Here is a 19,586-nt window from a genome sequence, read left to right as displayed (position 1 = left end):
AGCCAGTTCTCCCCTCATGCCTACATAATTGGCTTTAAGTTTAACATTCTTGTTTGTGATTGGAGCATGACACTTTCAAACTTAATATGGAATTCAATGGTATTATGATCACTGTTTCCCAGTGGATCTTTTACTATGGCATTGCTAATTAACCTTGCTTCGTTACACAATACTAGATATAAGATAGCTTTATCCCTGGTTGGCTCCGCAACGTATTGCTCCAAGAAACTGTCCCAAAAACATTCTACAAACTCATCTTCCAGACCACTCCTGCCAATTTTATTGTCCCAGTCTATATGAAGATTAAATTCCCCCACAATTATTACATTGCCTTTGTTACAAGCCAATAATTTCTTGTTTAATGCTCTGTCCAACAGCATAACTACTGTTAGAGGGCCTATAAACTACTCCCACCAGTGTTTTCTGATTCTTGCTTTTCCTTATTTCCACCCATACTGATTCTACTTCATGATCTTCTGAGGCCAGATCCTTTCTCACTAATGCCCTTATGTCATCCTTTACAATCAGTGCTACCCCTCCTCCTTTGCTACTCTGTCTGTCTTTCCAAAATATTGTGTACTCTGGAATATTTATTTCTCAGCCTTGATCACCATGTAACCATGGCTCTGTAGTGGCGATTAGATCTAAATCATATACCTCTATTTGTACCACTAGTTCATCTATCTTATTGCAGATGCTTCACGCATTTACTTATAGAACCTCTGATTTCATTTTTTTGCTTCTATTCCCTTCAATGACCTTATTTGCTGATGTACAATTTTTGTAAAACTCTCTGTCCCTTCTAGTCATATTCTGCTTGTCTTTACCCACAACGCTATACTGTTCCGATGCCTTGGCCTTTCTCTTTGGATTTCTAAATCTCACCTCTGCCGAACCCTGCCTCCACTCTGTTAGTTCACAACCTCTAGTCTTATTTGCTGGTTCACTCTTGAGTTTGTACGCACTGTCCTTTGCTGCCACACCCTGGTTATCATTATTCTTATTGCTATTTTGCTCTCTTGCCACCTTCTCTCTCTTTAAATTATCACATATTCCCTCACTTAATCCCTCACCCCCACTATTTAGTTTAACGCCATCGCCACTGCCCTAGTTATACAACTCGCCAGAACACTGGTCCAAGCATGGTTCAGGTGTAGCCCATCCCAACGGTGCAGCTCCCACTTTCCCCAGTACTGGTGCCAGTGCCCCATGAATTGAAACCCATTTCTGCCACATCAATCTTTGAGTTATGCATTTAACTGTCTAATCTTATTTACCCTACACCAATTTGCTCATGGCTCAGGTAATAACCCAGAGATTATTATGCTTAAGGTTCTGCTTTTTAATTTAGCCCCCAAGCTGCTCATACTCCCTATGCAAACCTCTTTCCTAGTCCTATCTATATCATTGATTCCCACATGGACCACAACAACTGGATCCTCCTCCTTCCACTGCAAGTTCCTCTCCAGCCCCGGGCAGATGTCCTGAATCCTGGCACCGGGCAGGCAACACAGCTTTCTGGACTCTCGCTCTTGGCTGCAGAGAACAGTGTCTATACTATACTATACCCTACATTCCTATTTACTCCCCCCACCTGAATGGCTTCTTGTACCGGTGCCATGGTCAGTTTGCTCATCCACCCTGCAGTCCTCGCTGTCATCCGTACAAGCTGAAAGAACCTCAAACCTGTTGGACAATTGCAAGAGCTGAGGCTCCTCCACTTCTGCATTCTCAATCCCCTGACCTGCCTCACTCACAGTCACATCCTCTTGTCCTGACCACTGACCAGATCAGAAGACCCTATCCTATTGGGTGTGACTGCCTTCTGGAACGGTGTCCAGATAACTTTCCCCCTCCCTGATGCATCGCAGTGTCTATAGCTCGACCTCCAGCTCACTAACTCTGAGCCGAAGCTCCTCAAGCTGGAAACCCTTACTACAGATGTGGTTGCCATGGATCGCATTGGTGTCCACGAGCTCCCACATACTGCAGCTGCAACACATCACCTGCCCTGTATCACCGCTGCTCTTTTACACTGCTCGCTGGTCCCACTCTCTCTCTCTCTCTCTCTCTCTCTCTGCTACCCGATGCCGCTCTTTTAAACCGCTCAGTGGTCCCTCTTTCTCTGCTTCCTGCTGCCCCCCTCTCTCTCTCTTTCCCCCCCCCCCCCCCCTCCTTCCCACCACTGCTCTTTTACACTGCTCGCTGGTCCCACTCTCTCCCTTTCGCCACCCCCCCCCCCCCCCCCCCCCCACCGCCGCAATGCTACACTCTCTCTTTAAAAGCTGTTTGCTGAGCTTGGCTTATATGTCCTTGAACTCTCATATCTGTGGAACCTAATAGAGATCTTTAAGACTATGACAGGTTTTGATATGGTAGACATAGCAATGCTGTTTCCACTTGCAGAATTGACCAGAATTAGGGGCTGCAAATATGATAGTCACTTATGAATCCAAAGGGAATTCAGTTGAAACTTCTTTACCCAGAGAGTGGTTCAGGTGAATACAGGTAAATAAATACATTTTAAGGGAAAGCTAAATAAACACAGGATGGAGAAAGGAATAGAAGGATATTCTGATAGGGTGAGACGAAGAGGGTTGGGAGGAGATCCGCGTGAAGCATAAAGACCAGCACGGACCTGTTGGGCTGAATGATCTGTTACTGTGCTGTAAATACTGTGTAATGCAAACTTCGGTTGAAGTTCAGAAATAATGTTGGCATTGTTTTCACTACTCCAACGCTCTTATCCCAATTAGTTATTGATGCCATTACTGTGAAAATAAACTGATTTGGCAGTGAAATAGAAGAAAGCTGTAGTTTCGGGTTACAGGTTTTTCCTCACAGTTTTTGGTCAAATTTCATGGGCTTTGCATGGTCAGAAAAGACAAACCTTCACACAAGAAGTTAATGTTGCAGCATAGGAGCCAATATGACCCAGTGTGTCTGTGCTGGCTCTCTGCTAAAGCAATCCAAATCTAATCCTACTTCCCTGCACTCTCCCCATAGTCCTGTATCATCCTCTGCTTGAAATGTTTATCTGCTTTTCTCAGAAGACACAGTGATCTCTACCTCAACTACTCCCTGTAGTAAAATATTCCATGCTCTAACAATCTTGTGTAAAGACATTTCTCCTAACCCCTCATGTCACTCCTTTAGTGTCCATTTTAAATTGATGTCCCCCTCTCCCCTCTCCTCCCACTAGGGGCAATAGTCTTTCTCTAGTCACTGTATCAAAACACTATCATTGTTTAAATCTATTCTTATTCTTTACTCCTCCATTGGAAAGTCTCTGAAAGTTCAAGTCTCTGCTCATAACTATAATTTCCATGGTATAGTTGTGGTGAATCCACACTGTGTACTGTCTGACTTTAATGTCCTTTCTATAATGCAGTGCTCAAAACTGCATACAGTTCTGTAATTGTGGCCTAACCATTGCCTTGAACAAATTTTTTTTTTTTTACTCTTGTAGCCTATGCCCCTGTTTATTAAAACCCAAAACACAGTTGACCTCCTTATGGTTTTATCTACCTTCTGTCACACCTGTAAGGAATTGTGTGCTTGAACCCAGGAAGATTATTTCTCCATCTCTTTAGCGCACTTCTATTGAGCGTATATTATCAATTCCTTTTTTCTTTCTTTCTCAATATATTGCTTCATAATTCTAGGCACTTACTCGGGGCATGACCCAGGTTACAGCTTGTAACTGAGTTTAAAAGTAACTCCAATTTACTTTTCATTTCCAGTGATACAGCCTACCTGGTAGAAGAGCTCAACAAACTGATCGAAGCAATTATCAACAACTTTCTTGAACCGGAGAAGAATGGTCTGATTACTCGTGTTTAAATTGAGTCTGCAGTAGCAAGTGTGTGTATCTGGTGTTGGAGCGAGAGATTGAGGAGGAAATACACTAGACCTATTTGCACTAAAGAGCTGGAAGGGAAGACTAACATGCTGAGTGGGTGACAAGTCGACACTTCAGGGAGTTGAAAGCCCTGGTGATGTTCCTGGAAAACAGCCAGCTTCGACCTGGAGAAACTGTCTGTCTCGTCAGCTGGGAAATTCTCGAGTTTTCTGTCTCTGGTTTCAGTTACTTGGTGTTGTGTGTTCGTTCACTGGATGCGGTTGCCACTGTTTGATAGAAATTTCATCACAAAGTGAATCCAGTCCCACTAAATGGCCTGAGAGGAGCTGAATGCAATCAATACTCTGCATCATGGAGTCTCTGTTAGCAAGTGCCAGACACAGCCCCATTATTCCAGCATTATTTGAGAGGGCTCTAAATGTGCAGACTAACCAGGTATCATTATAAATAATGAGTCACTCAGTGATGTGACACTGTGTATTTCATATATAGGGGAAAGAAATCAGAGATTGATGCCTTTCCTGCTTGGTATTTCTTTGTGAATTTGCACAAATATTTTCCTGTGAACTGGAAGCTTTAGGCACATTTGCATTAGAAATATTTACAGTCCTCTCTGTGCTGTTCTTAGACTTTTTTGTTGTTGACTCTTCCCATGCCACACACAGCGAAAGTGAATGGGTAAATAGTCACAGGCGTCACTGAAATAAACCCTCCCTGCCTCTCTATGGGGAGCTGCATAGCCTCTACTTAGTTACTCCCTGCAGCTATAAGCCAGGCGCAGAGCATTGCTGCCTTTTCATCTTGCCTGCCATACTTTCTATTGTTTGAAAACAAATTTCACAGCAAGATGACCGTTGATGTGAATATAGGGCTGCCAATCCTTTGCCCATTCCAAAATCAGATTGGGACTTTAAGTTTAAAAAAGAGGACTCTGCACATCTTTCATTTGTACACGACTGTACAGTCGACTCTTGCTTGTGGACATAGCCTTTTGTACAGTCCAGTATTGTGTAACCAGACTTTATCCAGCCAGTCTTCAAATATCACAATTACTGGGCAATCACCCTGACATTAGCTGGAAGGTTGCCTTATGTAAGTATGTGCCAATGTGAATAACAGTGTTGAGACAGTGAGTCATTGTTTTTGGACAGCTGGTTTTTGTAGCTCTTTCCTGCTAAGAAATTGTACATACATACACATGCATGTATCCAGGTATGTAAGTGCGTTCTTGTGTCCATGTTTCTGGGTGGGTGAGTGTGTTTGTGTCCATGCATATGTGCGTCCATGTGTGTGAGTATGGGAGTTGGTGTGTCCATGTGTATCTGTGACCCTGAGTGTGTATACCACACATGCAGTATTTTTGCAATTGTGGGTTATTGCCGCTGAGGATTTTCAAGTGGAGTGCAGGGTGAGATTCTAGTCCCACGTCATACCAGTGTCCACTTGCATATTTTAGGCAGAAGTTATTTTACCAAAGACTTAAGAGGACACATTTAGAATATTTATTTTATTTTATTCTTTGCATAGGTGTGCATTTGGATGAACTAAAAGTCTTATTTTTATTTTACTCTCTTAAAAACTGAGATTTCACTCTTCAAGATGTTAATTTTGTAAACTGTAGTCACCTTTAATTAAAAAGCTAATTGTATAATTCTACTGTGGGTATAAACTGCATGTAACTGAGATATACAGCCCAGAGGGATAGAGTTTGGTTCTTACTCTGTGCTGAGAGCTAAACCCAAGCAGGTTAGCTATAGGGATGCAAAAAATTGATCTTCCTCCCTGCGACGTAGGGAGGGGAAGATTATGCTGCTTCTGATGGCTATCCAGCGACTCCTAACGGAAATGTGACATCAGGTGAGTACAGGATCAGACTCAACTGCGATGCACCCCATGGCCATTATCCCACTGATATTGGTTGCCTTGGCTCATATATATGGAATGCCACATAGGTGAGGCATCAGTGGGTGCTTAGTGGCCAATGAAATAAAAATAAAGTGCTGGAAATACTCAGGAGGTCTGGCAGCATTTGTGGAGAGAAGCAACGTTAACGTTTCAGGTCTATGACCTTTCATCAGAACTGGGAAAGGTCACAGACCTGAAATGTTAACTCTGCTTCTTTCTTGACAGGTGCTGTCTGACCTGCTGAGTATTTCCAGCATTTTCTGTTTTTATTTCAGATTTTCAGCATCTGCAGTATTGTACTTTTATCATAGTGCCAATGAAACTGTCCACAGCAAGAGCCAGAATCATAAAGAGGGAAGGAACATTGGGGAAAGAGCAGGAGAGTGGGCTTAGTTGGATAGCTCTTGCAAAGAGCTGGCAAAGGCACCATGAGTTGGATAGCCTCCTTTTGTACTGTCTGATTCTATGAAAAGGGAGGAGGAAAAAACCCAACCATGCCCTTCACCAGAGTCTTCCTAGGTCCGTGGATTCAAACTGTGCCCAGTCTGGAAGCGGACACTTGCAATCAGCTGTGAATATTTAAGTCCTTTGAATTTTTGTTTTATCTTTAATTCCAACTGGAAACTTCATTCCCTAAAGAAAAATGTGGGAAATTTGATTTGGTCATTGCTAAACCTACAACCTTTTCCAGCGCACTGTTGCCCAGAGAAGATATGAGTGAGTGACTTTCCAAGGTGCTGCTGTGAAGTTATGTGTGAGGAAAGGGGTTAGGCTGCCACTATACCATGCAGTGTTTCGTATGTGTCATTTTTTTGAAACATACTTTAAACGTATTTTATTTCAGGGCTTTTGAGGGAGAGAGAAGAGGTTTGTTTTCAATATTTCAATAGTATCAAAGTACAGGGGAAGGTCTTGCACTTTGTGAATGTTGGCTAACTCTTCCATTCTCTAGTATGAAAGGTGTTCCATATTCCTGCCGTCTTTACTGACCACACCTGCTAGTGCTAGACCTTACTAGAGCTGGAAGTGTGCTAGGAAAAACCTGATTATTGGCTTTTATATACATATATTAGAAAATACAAATGCTTCCAATCATTCTCTGAAATGTCCTATTCCTGTTTACCTTGTATTCTTGTGGTTGAGATTTTTTTGTGCCAGAGTTTGGAGAGTGAACATTTCCCCGATGCTTACGTTTGAGTCTGCCCAATGAATGCAGATCTGTGGTAGGACCTCTGTTTGGCATCAATTAGCCAGTCTCTTTCAGACCACAAAGGGTTAGAGGATGCTGGGGTACTTCTACTTTTCATTTCTGCAGCCACTGCAAACATTGCTCCCCATCAGCTATAGTTAGAAATCTAAAGGGCCTGGCTTTGATGCAGATTCTGTGGGCCTTCTGAGCTGCTGCTCTATTTGCTGATGTTTGCTTCTGTCCACTGGAGAAGGAATCCAGCTTTGCGCTGCTCTCCTCAAACCAGCTGGGCAACATAAAAGCGCCCTAATACTTAGCATCGGCTCAGGTTCAGGCTTGCAGACGAAGAAAGGAGGTCCGACACTGCCTCCAAATCTACACAGAGCCTGTTGAGGGAGTCCTTGATGCTACATTTTCCCGAACCCTTCTTTCTCACTACTTTAATGACCAGAAAGTCCACTCAAAAATTCTGGCTATATTTAAATAAAAGTTTGGGTCCAGCCCAAAGGTATGATAGTTCTATCTTGCTGCTGCTGCGGGTGATGTGAATTTAAAATGTTTGAACTATATACGCACATTTCCATTTGCAAAAGCTGGAAAGCTTTTCCCCATTGTGTTCCTTTTGTGTTTATGACAGACAGTAATAGTGATATTACCTCACTGTGTGTATTGCTTGGGGAATCCTGCACACAACATTATTGTGTTGTGATTGGAAAACAAACAATTGGATTATATATTACCCCCGCTTTCCAATGTATTTAATATTTTAAGGACTGCTCAGGAGTCTGGGGTTAATGGTAAATTTCAGTGGTGTCTGTTTGTTTTAATTTTGGATTTGTTTCCAGTTACTTACATTTACCCTTGTGGCTGCATATTGTGCACAAACTGGAATGAAGAAAGTGCTCCCGATATGGCTGGGGTGAATGATACCTTCAGTTCTTCTGTAAGTATTGCTGTTTGTAAGTACTCGAGGTGTTTATTACAGCCTGATCTCCTCCACACTTTCCCTTTTTGTTTCTACACACTTGCCCTCTCTGCAAATCGGCTTCTGTTGAATCTGGACTCATCACATGGCCTCAGGTTCTCCAAACTCCTTCTCTCCCTCAGTCTGGTCTTCCCTCTGCAATCTATAAAACCTTCCCAAAGTTTTGATTTTAGTCTTCTCGTCTTCTGCTTTCTTTCAGCCTTGTAGTGGTTATCCTGGCTTTTCACCTGGGTTTCTGTTGTTAAAAAAGAGCTTTGAATATTGATATTCAAATCAGTCCTAATGGATTAAGGGTCGTGCACCTTCTGGAATGGTCATTCTAACCCCAGGGACTGGAGCAGTCGTTTAATAAGAACTTGCACTTCTCGTGTTCAGTAATAGTTGTATATTTATTTATGGATTAAAATCTATAAAGAAACAAAAATGAAAAATAAGCCTGTCTTTTTTTGCCTGCATTAAATTTCATCTATCCACCCAATCTACTAACTAGACTGCCCTCCTGAAGTCACTTACAGACCTCACATTTCCTGTTTGTGTCAGCTGCCAATCTTGAGATTGTGCTTCTTGTAGCAAAGTCAAAAGAAACAGGAGCATAGAGAAGAGCAGCAGTCCTAACACAACACAAACGAGACAACACTTTTCAGGTCAGGCAGCATCTGAGGAGACAGAAGCAGAGTTAACCTTTCAGGTCTATGACCTTCCATCAGAACTGGCAAAGGTTAGAAAAGAGGTAGCTGTGAGAGTCGGTGGGCTTATAATGAATATTAGTGGGCAGACCATTCCTAGAGATGGAGACCAAGAAGTCAAGGAAGGGAAGGGAAGTATCGGCAATGGACTATGTAAAGGTGAGAGAAAGGTAGAAATTGGAAGCAAAGTTGATAAAGTTTTCCAGAAAACGGCACCAATAGTGTCATCAATGTGCAGAAAAAAAGAGTTGGGGAAGGGAGCCTGACAACATTCTGGCAATAGTATTGAGGACCTGTGCTCCAGAACTTGCTGTGCCCCGAGCCAAGCTGTTCCAGTACAGCTACAACACTTGCAACTACCTGCCAATGTGGAAAATTGCCCAGCTATGTCCTGTACAAGAAAAACAGGACAAATCCAACCAAGCCAATTACCGCCCCATTAGTCTACTCATCAGTAAAGTGATGGAAGATATCATAGTGCAATAAAGTGGCACTTGCTTAACAATAACCTGCTCAGTGATGCTCAGCTCATAACCTCATTACAGTCTTGGTTCAAACATGGACAAAACAGCTGAACTCCAGAGGTGAGGTAAGAGTGACTGCCCTTGACATCAAGGCAGCATTTGAACAAATATGGCATCAAGGAGCCCTAGCAAAACAAGTCAATGGGAATCGGGGGAAAACACTCCACTGATAGGAGTCGTACCTAGCGCAAAGGAAATTGGTTGTGGTTGGAGGTCAATCATCTCAGTTACAGGACATCACTGCAGGAGTTCCTCAAGGTAGTGTCCTAGGCCCAACCATCTTCAACTGCTTCATCAATGACCATCCTTCAATCATAAGATCAGAAGTACTTGGAGCTACGATGTTGTGGCCATTACGGAGACGTGGATATCACAAGGGCAGGAATGGATGTTGGATGTTCCAGGGTTTAGATTTTTCAAAAGGAAGAGGGAGGGATGTAAAAGAGGTGGGGGAGTGGCAATGTTAATCCGGGATAGTATCACAGCTGCAGAAAGGGAGGTCATCGAGGAGGGTTTGTCTACTGAGTCATTATGGGTGGAAGTCAGAAACAGGAAAGGAGCAGTCACTTTGTTGGGAGTTTTCTATAGACCCCCTCCCCCCCACCCCCAATAGCAGCAGAGACACGGAGGAACAGATTGGGAGGCAGATTTTGGAAAGGTGCAGAAGTAACAGGGTTGTTGTCACGGGTGACTTCAACTTCCCTACTATTGATTGGAACCTCCTTAGTGCAGTGCAAATAGTTTGGATGGAGCAGTTTTTGTCAGGTGTGTCCAGGAAGGTTTTCTGACTCAATATGTAGATAGGCCGGCTAGAAGGGAGACAATGTTGGATTTGGTGCTTGGCAACGATCCAGGCCAGGTGGCAGATCTCTCGGTGGGAGAGCATTTCGGTGATAGTGATCACAACTCCCTGACCTTTACTATAGTCATGGAGAGGGACAGGAGCAGACGGGATGGGAAAATATTTAATTGGGGGAGGGGGAATTACAATGCTATTAGGCAGGAACTGGGGAGCATAAATTGGGAACAGATTTTCTCAGGGAAATGCACGACAGAAATGTGGAGCTTGTTTAGGGAGCACTTGCTGCGACTGCTGGATAGGTTTGTCCCGATGAGGCAGGGAAGGGATGGTAGGGTGAAGGAACCTTGGATGACAAGAGATGTGGAACAGCTAGTCAAGAGGAAGAAGGAAGCTTACTTAAGGTTGAGGAAGCAAGGATCAGACAGAGTTCGAGAGGGTTACAAGGTAGCCAGGAAGGAACTGAAGAATGGACTTAGGAGAGCTAGAAGGGGACATGAAAAAATCTTGGCGGGTAGGATTAAGGAAAATACCAAGGCGTTCTACACTTATGTGAGGAACAAGACGATGGCCAGAGTGAGGGTAGGGCCGATCATGGAGAGGGAACTTGTGCCTGGAGTCGGAGGAGGTAGGGGATGTCCTAAATTAATAATTTGCTTCAGTATTCACTAGTGAGAGGGACCTGGTCGTTTGTGAGGATAGCGTGGAACAGGCTGATATGTTCGAACAGGTTGAGGTTAAGAGGGAGGATGTGCTGGAAATTTTGAATGATATGAGGACAGATAAGTCCCCGGGGCCAGACGGGATATACCCAAGGATATTACGGGAAGCGAGGGAAGAGATTGCCACGCCTTTGGCGATGATCTTTGCGTCTTCACTGTCCACTGGAGTAGTACCGGATGATTGGAGGGTGGCAAATGTTGTTCCCTTGTTCAAGAAAGGGAATAGGGATAACCCTGGGAATTATAGACCAGTCAGTCTTATGTCGGTAGTGGGCTAATTATTGGAGAGGATTCTGAGAGACAGGATTTATGATTACTTGGAAAAGCATGGTTTGATTAGAGACAGTCAGCATGGCTTTGTGAGGGGCAGGTCATGCCTCACAAGCCTTATTGAATTCTTTGAAGATGTGACAAAACACATTGATGAAGGAAGAGCAGTGGATGTGGTGTATATGGATTTTAGCAAGGCGTTTGATAAGGTTCCCCATGGTAGGCTCATTCAGAAAGTAAGGAGGCATGGGATACAGGGAAGGTTGGCTGTCTGGATACAAAATTGGCTGGCCCATAGAAGTCAGAGGGTGGTAGTAGATGGAAAGTATTCAGCATGGAGCTCGGTGACCAGTGGTGTTCTGCAGGGATCTGTTCTGGGACCTCTGCTCTTTGTGATTTTTATAAATGACTTGGATGAGGAAGTGGAAGGCTGGGTTAGCAAGTTTGCCGATGACACGAAGGTTGCTGGAGTTGTGGATAGTGTGGAAGGCTGTTGTAGGTTGCAACGGGACATTGACAGGATACAGAGCTGGGCTGAGAAGTGGCAGATGGAGTTCAACCTGGAAAAGTGTGAAGTGATTCATTTTGGAAGGTCGAATTTGAATGCGGAATGCAGGCTTAAAGACAGGATTCTTGGTAGTGTGGAGGAACAGAGGGATCTTGGGGTCCATGTCCATAGATCGCTCAAAGTTGCCACCCAAGTTGATAGGGTTGTGAAGAAGGTGTATGGTGTGTTGGCTTTCATTAACAGGGGGATTGAGTTTAAGAGCCGCAAGGTTATGCTGCAGCTCTATAAGGCCCTGGTTCGACCACACTTGGAATATTGTGTTCAGTTCTGGTCGCCTCATTATAGGAAGGATGTGGAAGCTTTAGAGAGGGTGCAGAGGAGATTTACCAGGATGCTGCCTGGACTGGAGGGCATCTCCTACGAAGAAAGTTTGAGGGAGCTAGGGCTTTTCTCATTGGAACGAAGAAGGATGAGAGGTAACTTGATAGAGGGGTACAAGATGATGACAGGCATAGATAGAGTGGATAGTCAGAGACTTTTTCCCAGGGTGGAAAGGGCTATCAGCAGGGGGCATAATTTTAAGGTGATTGGAGGAAGGTTTCGGGGAGATGTCAGAGGTAGATTCTTTACACAGAGAGTGGTGGGTGCGTGGAGTGTGCTGCCAGCGGTGGTAGTAGAAGCAGATACATTAGGGACATTTAAGCGACTCTTGGATAGGTACATGGATGATAGTAGAATGAAGGGTATGTAGTTAGTTTGATCCTAGAGTAGGTTAAAGGTTCGGCACAACATCGTGGGCCGAAGGGCCTGTACTGTGCTGTACTGTTCTATGTTCTATAAGTGGGGATGTTTGCTAATGATTGCACAATGCTCAGCACCATTTGCAACTCCTCAGATACTGAAGCATTCCATGTAGAAATGCAGCAGGACCTGGACAATATCCAGGCTTGGGCTGATAAGTGGCAAGTAACATTCGCACCACACATGTGTTAGGCAATGACCATCTCAAACAAGAGAGAATCTCACCATCTCCCCTTGACATTCAATGGCATTACGATTGCTGAATTCCCCACTATCAACATCCTGGGGGTTACCATTGACCAGAAACTGAACTGGAGAAGCCACATAAATACCATGGCTGCAAGAGCAGGTCAGAGGCTGGGAATTCTGCAGTGAGTAACTCACCTCCTGACTCCCCAAAGCCTGTCCACTATCTACAAGGCACCAGTCAAGAGTGTGATGGAATACTCTCCACTTGCCTGGATGGGTGCAGCTCCAACAACACTAAGAAGCTGGACACCATCCAGGACAAAGCAGCCCGCTTGATTGGCACCTCATCCACAAACATTCACTCCCGTCACCACCGACACACAGTACCATCTACAAGATGAAACGCACCAAGGCTCCATCGACGACACCTTCCAAACTCACGATTCTACCACCTGGAAGGGCAAGGACAGCAGATGCATGGGAACACCACTGCCTGCAAGTTCCCCTCCGAGCCACACACCATCCTGACTTGGAACAACATCGCAATGTCGCTGGGTCAAAATCCTGTACCGACCCCACATGGACTCTCTACGGCCTCTCGCTTCCGGCCCCCGCCATCCAGCCGTTTCCAGCTGCAGATCCTCCATCCAGCCATTCCTTCCAGCCCAAGATTCCCCATCCATCCGCTCTCTCCCCTCCTTCTCAATTGTACTGCAGGCATTGCAGCTGTCTGGTCCCTGCCTTTTGCATCCCCCTCTTCAGGCAGTTCTGAATTTAACTCCCTCCCATGACACCCCCACCACCCCTCTCCGCGCCCCCCCCCCGACCACCCCTCTCCCCCCCTCGACCTCCTCCTCTCCCTCCACCTCCCCCTCTTCCCCCCCTACCTCCCCCTCTTCCCCCCCAACCTCCCCCTCTCCCCCCCCCAACCTCCCCCTCTCCCCCTCCAACTTCCCCCTCACCTCCTGCTCTCCCCCTCCTACCTCCCCCTCTCCCCCTCCTACCCCCCTACCTCTCCCCCTCCTACCCCCCTGCCTCTCCCTCCCCACCTCCCCTCGACCACCCCTCTCTCCCCTCCACCACCCCTCTCTCCCCTCCACCTCTCCTCCCCCCCCCCTCTTCACCTCCCCGCGCCCCCCCCCCCACCTATTTTGTATTTATGATCCCTTATTTGTTTTCCCTCCCTTCACACACCACAAGTGGAAACAGCTTTCCATGTTGGCCAAGACACTGCAGAGAACTCTCCAGCTGTTTTTTGAAAGAGTGACTGTGGGATTGTTTACATCCACCTGTGAGGACACCAGATGGGAATTTATATTCAGTTATTAGTATCCATTGCAGAATGAATGGAATCAACTACTTTTGAGAATTTATAAAGTTTTGCTGCTGAAAAGTGGTTTAGGTTTTCAGAGGAGCAGCAGATGGAATTTCGAAGTAAGATGTACTCATTTCGCAGGTTAGTGAGGGAAGGTTCTTTTTAGAACACCTTCCTCCCAATCAAGCTACTGAGCTCTTGTTGAGTTACAACTTCCCATACAAGATTGATGGGGAGGAAAAGAGCCACAAGATCATTAAGGCTGCCCCACACTCAAAGCAACATAGGAGCAGGAGTAGGCCATTCAACCTATCAAGCCTGCTCTGCCATTCAATTAGATTATGGCTGATCATCAACCTCAATGCCACTTTCTGATGTCACCCTCTGAGTGAAGAAACTCCTCCTCAACTCAGTCTTAAATGGCCTACCCCTTATTCTGAGACTGTGTCCCCTGGTTCTAGACTCACCAGCCAGGGGAAATATCTACACCGACCCTATCAGGCCCTGTAAGAATTTTGTAAGTTTCAACAAGATCATCTCTCATTCTTCGAAACTCGAGAGAATACAGGCCCAATTTCTTCACTCTCTCCTCATAAGACAATCCCGCCATCCCAGGGATTAGTCTGGTGAACCTCCATTGCACTCCCTCTATGGCAAGTATATCCTTCCTTAGATGAGGAGACCAAAACTGTACACAATACTCCAGGTGCAGTCTCAACAAAGCCATATATCGAGAGAGAAAACAGGGAATTACAGACCTATTAACCTTACATCAGTCATTGGGAAAATGCTAGAATCTATTCTAATGGATGTGATAAACGGACATTTGGATAATAATGATCTGATTGGATTTCTGAATAGGAAATCCTGTTTGATGAACCTGTTTGAGTTTTTTGAGGATACTACGAACAGATTTGATAAAGGGGAGTTGGTGGACGTGGTATACTTGGATTTTCAAAAGGCCTTTCAAAAAGTCCCCCACAGGAGGTTGGTTAGCAAAATTAAAGCACATGGGATAGGAGGTAATATACTGGCATGGATTAAGGATTGGTTCACGGGCAGAAAACAGAAAGTAGGAATAAACAGGTCATTCTCGCGTTGGCAGGCTGTGACTAGAGGGGTATCACAGGGATCAGTGTTTGGGCCCCAGCTGTTCACAATATATATCAATGATTTGGATGTGGGGACCAAATACAGTATTTCCAAGTTTGCGGATGACACAAAACTAGATGGGAATGTGCGTTGTGAGGAAGATGCAAAGCGGCTTCAAGGTAAAGCTTGGCTCCGGTATAAAATTAAAACCCGCCCTGGGCCTGAGTCCTTTAAATTTCTTTTCATGCCCGACCCCAACCCGAAAATATCAAACATATTATTGAAATAGAAAAAAATTGTAGATTAAAAAGAAAACAATACCACCAGCTAATGGGAACGGCAATTAGTAGTGCAATTGGGAAATCTACATCAGTAGTACTGTGTCAGAGAGTTCTCAAATTCTGCGAGGGTGCCTAAGGTAGACAAGATAAGTCAATAAGTGTGAGGATGAGCCACCCACATTACTCTTGCATTAGCAGACAGTTCAGGAACCCAGACATGGTGCTGTCAGAGAGCTGTTTTAGATCCTCTGCTACTTCTTTGTCTACAATATTGAGGAAGGAGGTACTGGTAGCATTGTTGCATTCAGGTCCCTGTACAATCTGAGTAGACATAGATGGACATTTTTGGCTTACAAACTTATGGAAATGATACAGGAAGACTAGCTGGCCCTTCAAAACTGCCCCACACCAAGATAGCTGGACTATCAAGGCTAAACACTTCTTCCCCCTCCCTAACTCGCATCTAAATCTACTAGGAGTGGCAAAAAAACATAAAAACCCTGGGCCAATGTGGGGGAAAAAACTCAGTAAATGTCCTCTCCAATGCCCTGCTGCCCTGGCGTTGAAAACCTATCCAGGAGATTACATGGACCATGTGTAACCTATAAAGAAACTGACCTATATGACGCAATCTTTCTCACAGTCAGGAACTGATCGAGCTCCCTCTTGAAGCTGCTGAGAAGGTCAGCACCCACCAAACCAGCTGACAATGTATTCCAGGGGCTCTGCATTCTCTGGGAAAAGAACCAGCTAATGTCCTGTCTATTCCTACACATAAGTGGTTTGATTTTTTTTTAAAATCTCATAGATGGTTTTCTCTCTGCAATGTTACTTGTCTGCTACTGTGAAACAATCAGTTGGCAAGTAATGGGGCAAAGGGTTGCTTTTGAAAATCAATCAACATTACTTCTACAGCCATTATAGCTTGTTTGAAATTATCTACATTTGATGGGAAAATATTGCATTAATAATGCTACACTGTTTAATGTCTTCAAAATGGTTTTGACATGAGCCGAAATTTCTAGAGATACCCAACTCTCTATTCACTCCCATGGAACAGACCACCAGTCCTTTGGGATCTACTTCATTCAAGGAACACAAGCTATTAGGTTGTCTGATTCAGACTGTAACGGCAGATTAATATGCCAGGGTGTTTTAATTCATTACTGTGGAAGATTTAGAATTTATACTTGGATGGCTAATGATGATTATTCAATCCCAACCCGCCCCCCCACCACCACATATATACGAAAAAAAACAGTGTTCACAATGCCAATTAACATCTAGACTAGATACAATAAATATTGGTTCTATGCATTTTAAAGAACAAAGAACAAAGAAAATTACAGCACAGGAACAGGCCCTTCGGCCCTCCAAGCCTGCGCCGATCCAAATCCTCTATCTAAACCTGTCGCCTATTTTCTAAGGGTCTGTATCTCTTTGCTTCCTGCCCATTCATGTATCTGTCTAGATACATCTTAAAAGGCGCTATCGTGCCCGCGTCTACCACCTCCGCTGGCAACGCGTTCCAGGCACCCACCACCCTCTGCGTAAAGAACTTTCCACGCATATCCCCCCTAAACTTTTCCCCTCTCACTTTGAACTCGTGACCCCTTGTAATTGAATCCCCCACTCTGTGAAAAAGCTTCTTGCTATCCACCCTGTCTATACCTCTCATGATTTTGTACACCTCAATCAGGTCCCCCCTCAACCTCCGTCTTTCTAATGAAAATAATCCTAATCTACTCAACCTCTCTTCATAGCTAGCGCCCTCCATACCAGGCAACATCCTGGTGAACCTCCTCTGCACCCTCTCCAAAGCATCTACATCCTTTTGGTAATGTGGCGACCAGAACTGCACGCAGTATCCCAAATGTGGCCGAACCAAAGTCTTATACAAATGTAACATGACCTGCCAACTCTTGTACTCAATACCCCGTCCGATGAAGGAAAGCATGCCGTATGCCTTCTTGACCACTCTATTGACCTGCGTTGCCACCTTCAGGGAACAATGGACCTGAACACCCAAATCTCTCTGTACATCAATTTTCCCCAGGACTTTTCCATTTATTGTATAGTTCACTCTTGAATTGGATCTTCCAAAATGCATCACCTCGCATTTGCCCGGATTGAACTCCATCTGCCATTTCTCTGCCCAACTCTCCAATCTATCTATATTCTGCTGTATTCTCTGACAGTCCCCTTCACTATCTGCTACTCCACCAATATTAGTGTCGTCTGCAAACTTGCTAATCAGACCACCTATACTTTCCTCCAAATCATTTATGTATATCACAAACAACAGTGGTCCCAGCACGGATCCCTGTGGAACACCACTGGTCACACGTCTCCATTTTGAGAAACTCCCTTCCACTGCTACTCTCTGTCTCCTGTTGCCCAGCCAGTTCTTTATCCATCTAGCTAGCACACCCTGGACCCCATGCGACTTCACTTTCTCCATCAGCCTACCATGGGGAACCTTATCAAACGCCTTACTGAAGTCCATGTATATGACATCTACAGCCCTTCCCTCATCAATCAACTTTGTCACTTCCTCAAAGAATTCTATTAAGTTGGTAAGACATGACCTTCCCTGCACAAAACCATGTTGCCTATCACTGATAAGCCCATTTTCTTCCAAATGGGAATAGATCCTATCCCTCAGTATCTTCTCCAGCAGCTTCCCTACCACTGATGTCAGACTCACCGGTCTATAATTACCTAGATTTTCCCTGCTACCCTTCTTAAACAAGGGAACAACATTAGCAATTCTCCAGTCCTCTGGGACCTCACCCGTGTTTAAGGATGCTGCAAAGATATCTGTTAAGGCCCCAGCTATTTCCTCTCTCGCTTCCCTCAGTAACCTGGGATAGATCCCATCCGGACCTGGGGACTTGTCCACCTTAATGCCTTTTAGAATACCCAACACTTCCTCCCTCCTCATGCCGACTTGACCTAGAGTAATCAAACATCTATCCCTAACCTCAACATCCGTCATGTCCCTCTCCTCGGTGAATACCGATGCAAAGTACTCGTTTAGAATCTCACCCATTTTCTCTGACTCCATGCATAATTTTCCTCCTTTGTCCTTGAGTGGGCCAATCCTTTCTCTAGTTACCCTCTTGCTCCTTATATATGAATAAAAGGCTTTGGGATTTTCCTTAACCCTGTTTGCTAAAGATATTTCATGACCCCTTTTAGCCCTCTTAATTCCTCGTTTCAGATTGGTCCTACATTCCCGATATTCTTTCAAAGCTTCGTCTTTCTTCAGCCTCCTAGACCTTATGTATGCTTCCTTTTTCCTCTTAGCTAGTCTCACAATTTCACCTGTCATCCATGGTTCCCTAATCTTGCCATTTCTATCCCTCATTTTCACAGGAACATGTCTCTCCTGCACGCTAATCAACCTCTCTTTAAAAGCCTCCCACATATCAAATGTGGATTTATCTTCAAACAGCTGCTCCCAATCTACATTCCCCAGCTCCTGCCGAATTTTGGTATAGTTGGCCTTCCCCCAATTTCGGACCACTCTCGTCTTTGTCCATGAGAAATTTTCATTTTTAATATTTGTATTTGAAACACTGGATTATCAAAACTAAGATAACTTGAGCATAAGTTAGGCTCTCACCCGCTCAGTAATGAGAATTAAGTAAATTGGATCCTGTGTTTTGGCTTATGTGGGGACAGAATAATATGGGGACATTTAAGGTGAAATAATTAATCAATCATGTACTACTAACAAACTAACCTCGGAGCTGCAGAGACAGCTTATCAGTAGGAGTAGACTAACAAGAGAAAACTAACAGGACAGTTGTAAGCCGCTTCATAATAGCCTATTGTATAGCAATCAGCCGAACGGTCCAAGGAGATAGGGGGGATGAGAAACTGCTAGAAGGGAAGGTGACAAGGCAGTACCCCAATCAGGCCATGACACCAAGAAACTGCAGAGTTTGTAAACCAATTGGGAACATAAAGGCGGTGTCACTGATGTGTATGAAGGGGCGTATATAGAGGCATATATAGGGGCGGCACAGTGGTTAGCACCGCAGCCTCACAGCTCCAGCGACCTGGGTTCAATTCTGGGTACTGGCTGTGTGGAGTTTGCAAGTTCTCCCTGTGTCTGCGTGGGTTTCCTCCGGTTTCCTCCCACATGCCAAAGACTTGCAGGTTGATAGGTTAATTGGCCATTATAAATTGCCCCTAGTATAGGTAGGTGGTAGGGAAATATAGGGACAGGTGGGGATGGGGTAGGAATATGGAATTAGTGTAGGATTAGTATAAATGGGTGGTTGATGGTCGGCACAGACTCGGTGGGCTGAAGGGCCTGTTTCAGTGCTGTATCTCTAATCTAAACTATAAGAAAGGCTTGATTTCCCTGCTCAGGCAGGAGAGGGCAGGAGGAGACAAGGGAGAAGAGAGGAGAGAAGAGCCCAGGTGTTGTTGCTGTTTGCTTTGCTG

The 19,586-nt window shown here is 44.7% G+C and overlaps 1 protein-coding gene across 2 annotated transcripts in view; it reads left to right on the top strand.

Annotated features, from left to right (window-relative positions):
• The window catches only part of pgm2l1 (phosphoglucomutase 2-like 1), a 142,256-nt gene extending 133,921 nt beyond the window's left edge, over positions 1–8,335 (top strand). For both annotated transcript variants that reach the window (XM_068033003.1, XM_068033002.1), the window contains exon 14: positions 3,744–8,335. In XM_068033003.1, the coding sequence (XP_067889104.1) occupies positions 3,744–3,843 (100 nt within the window). In that variant the 3' untranslated portion in view covers positions 3,844–8,335. The remainder of the gene's footprint in view (positions 1–3,743) is intronic.
• The last annotated feature ends 11,251 nt before the right edge of the window (positions 8,336–19,586 follow it).

This window comes from Heterodontus francisci, chromosome 6, assembly GCF_036365525.1.
Source record: "Heterodontus francisci isolate sHetFra1 chromosome 6, sHetFra1.hap1, whole genome shotgun sequence".
In the NCBI taxonomy this organism is placed as follows: domain Eukaryota; kingdom Metazoa; phylum Chordata; class Chondrichthyes; order Heterodontiformes; family Heterodontidae; genus Heterodontus; species Heterodontus francisci.
The sequence above is the reverse complement of the archived record's forward strand: the minus strand, read 5'-3'. Positions and strand labels throughout refer to the sequence as shown.